The 5,595-nt window shown below is 46.6% G+C and overlaps 1 protein-coding gene across 1 annotated transcript in view; it reads left to right on the top strand.

The window, feature by feature from the left end:
- Positions 1–3,369: 3,369 nt before the first annotated feature.
- The window catches only part of LOC119381923 (mucin-5AC), an 82,652-nt gene continuing 80,426 nt past the window's right edge, over positions 3,370–5,595 (top strand). The window contains exon 1 of the mRNA XM_037649674.1: positions 3,370–3,397. Within this exon, the coding sequence (XP_037505602.1) occupies positions 3,370–3,397 (28 nt within the window). The remainder of the gene's footprint in view (positions 3,398–5,595) is intronic.

Genomic DNA, 5,595 nt, shown 5'->3' with positions numbered 1-5,595 from the left:
GGATTATGGCTTCGTGGTGTCGGGCTGGGTAGCACCACTCACACTCTTTTTTTCATGCATTCGCTCACTGCACAAGTGCCGCCCCACTTCCGCACTGGTTTCCACACAGAATTCTGTTTTCTCTTTCTTGGAGATGTTGTTGCTGCACATTTGGGAATGATTTTACCTCTGGTGTATCCACTGTTGATATTTTGAGACATTCAGAGTCTAGCGCAGGAACCTTTCCAGATAAGGGGTGTAGAATACATGGACCTCGCACGATAACCAGAAAAAAATTTAACTTAACCGATATTTCGAGATGTCGAAGTTCGAGTTAATGAGGGCTCGCTGTACAGTCAAATCCCGCTACAACGAAATTGACGGGACGTGCGATAAAGGTCGTTGTCGCGGAATTTCGTTGCAGCGAAATTTCATCTATAGACCACAAAAGTTAGGAACATCTGATGATCATGACTCGTCCTTTGGTCCCGGCAAGCGCATGCATTGTCCTTTGCATTTAACTCTCGCTAACTCGGACGTACTTGGCCGCACACCGAGTGAATGTATTTTCTCGCGTATAACACGCACAAGATTATACAGAAAATATAGCGCTAAACTTGAGGTGCGGGTTATACGCGAATTTCAGTGCGCAAGTTGGCTTCGCGGTAATGCAAGGAAGGCGGCTTTGCGTCACTACGCGAGTTGTACCCGTGGGTTATACACGAGCAAATACGATATGCAAGCTACCCTCGAAGCGTGCAGAGTGCGTAGCGCCGCGAAGGAGCGTGCCAAAGTTCGCTAGAGGCTAACTAAAAACGAAGTGCCGAAGCTCCGTACTACCACAGTCATGAGCGAGCAAAAGGAAAGCTGAAACGCTTCGTGCCGTTTTACGACTTTATTGCCTTTAATCTTTCTTCCGGTGTGTTAGCTGCGTACTTGAGCATATTTGCTATCGATGATTGCGACGATAGCGACCGCGGTTTTCTGCGCAGCGGTTGCGGCAAGCGGTAGTTCCGTTTTCAATCTGTGCGCTCTGGCCGTGCGCGTGCCTTCAGAACTGCGATCGTTGCTATCTGTGATCGCGTCTACCGCTGTTTTGACTGCAGCATTGCTTTGAGTCGGCACGCGTACGTTGGATGCGCGCGTACTTTCGTGGTAGCACATGATCGCGTCGACCCGACCGCTGTTTGTATTCGCAGCTGTTGCGGCACAATGTAGTTACGCTTTGACTAGGTGCGCGCTGGCCGCGCGTGTGCCTTCAAAACTCCGTGGATGTCATTCACGATCACAGGGCTTGTGACGACGAGCAGTAGTCTTGTTTTGCTGCTACGTCAAAACAATGGCGGGAGTTCTCGAAGAACGATTCTTCCGCGGCCCGCATGCGCATCAAACCCGCTGGCAGCATCATGGCGGATGGACGATCTGTCGCAGAGCATCTCAATGGCGAATAATTTACCGGGATGTGCGTGTGGTGGCAGAAAGCATGTCTCCGATGATGACACGGGTCTTGCGATGCGGCCGCACGGCTCTGGCAACGAGAAACGGTCAAGTTTCTAGCGGAATTTCACGGCAGTCCTAGGCAAGCTCCTTTTCCTTATGTGGTGGCACTCGCGAAAACTTCGTTCAAGCGGAAATACCCAGAAATAGTATTCGTTGTGACGAGACCTTTTTCGCATTGTTTTCTATGGGCGGCTGACGGGGAATTGAAAATTATTCATTGTGGCGGAAATTTCGTTGTAGCGTTACTCGTTATAGCGGGATTCGACTGTATTGCCAAAGAAACTGTTTAATGAGGAAACTAGAACTTGCACATGCCTGCAATAACAGTGAGCCGTTCAGGCAATAACAAATTGAAAACACTAGACTAGCACGGGCTTCCGCACAACCTTGTAGAGCAGGCAATCTCCACCTGGTCTTCGTGGAACAAAGGAGTCCTAATAGCATCTCAGGTTTCCACAAACATTCGCAACGAACCGAGGCCCTTGTTATTTCTTCATTTGCTTCCCCAATTTATGGCGAATTCCACTGGTCGAGCCGGAGCAAGTTTTCTTGCTCCGCGTTCAAGGATCTGCGTTCCACTGGTCGATTCGCAGCAAGTTCGCGTTTTCCACTGGCAGATTCGGAGCAACCCACTCCGCGACGGAGCGTTCCGAGTTGCTCCGTCTTGCAGAGGTGGATTTCGCCGGAACTCCGGCAACGCGGTGACGTCATTTTCGGTACAGTCGGGCAACTCTGTTGTTTTCAGCGTGTTTAAGGCGGGGTGTGATCACCCTGTGCACTTGTTTACATTCATAAAATGACGTTGTTTGACTCTGCTGGGCGAGCTTCTGGTTTGCTTCGGTTTGCTTCTTGCTCTGAGCGATAGCGAGATCACGAGTTCTGACAGTAGTAGCAGCAGCGATGACGACGAACCTTACGTGCTCTACGAAATGATGTTTAAAGAAATGTTCCCTGAACCACTGTGCGCACGCTCGAAGATCATCGGCGGCTACATCGAAGAAGAGATTTTCATGCGCCCGTCCATATTTGCCAGCGCAACACAAGAAAATGGCACGCCTGCTTTACGCCACTGCGGGGCCAAAATGCGCGCTTTGCAGCGGCGAGTCGGCGACCCATGGAAACGCACAGAGCGGAAGCAGAAATAGTTCCCGGAGCCAATTTACGTGACGTATGCATAAACAACTTCCGGAGCGACCTCACGCGGAGCATTCACGTGTTCCACTGGCAGATTTGGCTTGGTAAAATCCGAGTGCTCGCTTCAGGATTTCGGCGGCCGCTCCGGATCTCCCAGTGGAATTCTCCATTAGAGAATAAATTTGGCACATCATGTTAACATTAGCAAAGCCATTAAGGCAAACGTTTGTGAAATCCCCACTCACGGCAGTCTGCAATAAGCTAGACACCCACCACTTTAGGCTGTCCCTGACAATATTGGTTAGACAGCATTGGTTCGGCTGTCTGAAAAGTCTCCCAAGGCCACAGAGTTTGAGAATACTTGTTGCAAGGCTTTCAAGAGTGAAAATGACTTACCTTGAAGGCATGCCACCAGGAATCCAATCAGTCTGTTTTCCAGTGCCACGTTCAGCACCGCTTTCTGAGCTGTCTGTGCCAAAGGATAAAAACAAAAACAAGATTCAACACTCGTGAACAACTAATCATCGCACCACTACAAACTATAGACCACAAGCCGAATTTCCTAGTTACGTACGAAGATGTTAGGATAGAAGATAGCCACAGAGGGAAGAAAGCTACAGTTTTCTTATGCTGCATTTACACACTTTTCCATGACGACGATGCCCCTTATTTATGACAATGTCAATGCCTGTCATACAATTTGTGCTGTTGTCCACTGTCATACCGAATATAAAAAATAAACTTTTCAGCTACAACATGATGTCCACAGTTATTGCACGGCAAGGTGATGTCACCAGACAACAAAATGAACTGGACAAACACTAGCTCATAGCTTTCTTGGCATTAACTTGTCAAGAAAAACGTCAGCAGAAGGCTGATCTGTCACACGTCTGATGTGTGCATGCACCAACAGAAGATTTTGCAAACGCACATTTTCGAACAAACGGAGTGCAACAAGTTGGTGAAAAAGCGATACGTGCTACTGCAAGCCAAATGCAGGTCTGATCTATCTATTCCTGTGGTGGCTACAATCTAACTCCTGTTCTTAAAGGGCACTAAAGGCCAATAACAATTTATGTCGGAGCAAAAGGTCAATGTGTGAGAACGTCTAAAACATCAATATTATCAACAGCAGTGCTCCACTAATCGAGAAATTCAGGTAAATGTAGGACACTATGTTAGCCACGAGTGGGACATTTTGGAAATGATCCCAATGACGTCAAGAGTCCCGAGTACAATTAATCACTAGTAATCAAACTAGTTGCGATAAAAAAAGAACCTTCCGTGCATCGCAAGACTCAATAAAATGCTGCGTTTCGTTTCTGCTCGATTCATGGAAAAAAGAACCTCTTGGCGTTACCATGGGGAATGGCGCGAGTGGTTCTAAAGTTCAGTTTTCGGCGAGCTGCGCGTCTCAGTGGTAGTTTCGGTATCGCATACTCCTGTGTGTGCTTGGCTCTTGCTATTTATGCACTGTTGATACTATACTGCTGCTGCTGGCGAAGCTAAGCTCCGTCACAGTGAACTATACAGTTTCGGAGTGGCCAGTGGCTGCGCCTTCGCAAGCTGTTGCACGAGAAACCACAACGTCGGTGGCCGGGCAGTAAAGGCAGGCAACGTTGGGCACGGCAACTGCTACGTCAAAAGGCCCGTTCAGGCGGGTGGTTTGAAGCGCACCAACGCCGTGCAGACCACTAAAACGGGATTTTCTTTCAGAATAAGCATTTCCTTGGCACGGAACAAGCACTACGAGGTTTCTGCAACGCTATTTCAACGATCAATATCGGCTTAATATTTGCCTTTAGTGTCCCTTTAAATAAGTCAATCAAGGAATCCATGCCCCAGCACCTTCAGCAAGTCCAAGGCCAATTCCAACAAATTTCCATCTTGGATTAGTTTCAGCGTGAACCTACTTTCATATGTGAAGAATCAATGCAACAGCCACTCCTCGCTTAAGGGGAGATGCTACTCGAAGACACTTTTTCTTTAATATTCACCCTAGAGCAATGAAACTTGAGCTGCTTATAGAACTTTTTATGCTGATTTCAAATATATAATTAGTTTTCTTGCAACTTGCACACTTTTAGTTCTGCAACATGACAAAGTGAAAACCTTAAGCCTTTTGCCCCCCGTCTTTTCAGACCTAAACTTCAATAATTTTTTACAATTGATAGTTCATAATGTTTCAAATAAAGTGTGGAATGCAAATAACTAATTAGGAAGTCCATACAAAATATGTACTAGACGTGAAAAATTTTAACGTGGGAAGTTCATATTTCTCCTACCCTAGTAAAAGTTTACATAACTTTTTTTTATTATATAATAAGAATATTGAAACTTAAACAAGATAATTGCATTTAACGTACTTTGGAAAAAATTTGGGAAAAAATTCACGCAGATTTGAGCACCAGAAGTACCCGAAAAAGGGGGGGCACATTGACAAAAATGGCAAAATTTGCGTTTTGAGAAAAACGAGTTTTAAAGTCAAAATTGCATGTTTATTTATCAAAGATGTCATTGAATGCGACGAAATTTGTACACAAGAAAGAACAATCCTCCTTGTAGTGGCCACTGCCATTAAAATGCGCCAGCACCATAGGTTCGGCCCTCATGGCTCTTTTGAGCTGGCTCCTCGACAAGAGATTTTTTCTTCAGTGCACGCCGACGAGCCCTTGCTTCTCCTGTTAGTTTTTGAGACATTTTTTTCTGGCATGTGCTGTCCTGTGATGTGCCAAGAGCAACCAGATCATGAGGCGGGAGCACGCCAAGCTCTTCCAGAACACGTTCAAAACTGGAGTGCCCTCGATTAAACCAACATGTTCAGTGCTGTCATATCGGCAATCAACGAAGACTCGTCGTCCTGTGATTTTTCTTCGTCTTCGAAGAATCCGATCTTTTTCTGGGAGGCACTCACATATTCGAATGCCGCGGCAAACTCGTCGGACGCATCGGCGTCACTGCCACTACGCCTTGCGGCGGGCA

Source organism: Rhipicephalus sanguineus, chromosome 2 (assembly GCF_013339695.2).
Source record: "Rhipicephalus sanguineus isolate Rsan-2018 chromosome 2, BIME_Rsan_1.4, whole genome shotgun sequence".
NCBI classification, from domain to species: domain Eukaryota; kingdom Metazoa; phylum Arthropoda; class Arachnida; order Ixodida; family Ixodidae; genus Rhipicephalus; species Rhipicephalus sanguineus.
Note: the sequence above shows the minus strand (reverse complement) of the source record. Positions and strands in the feature narration are given on the sequence as shown.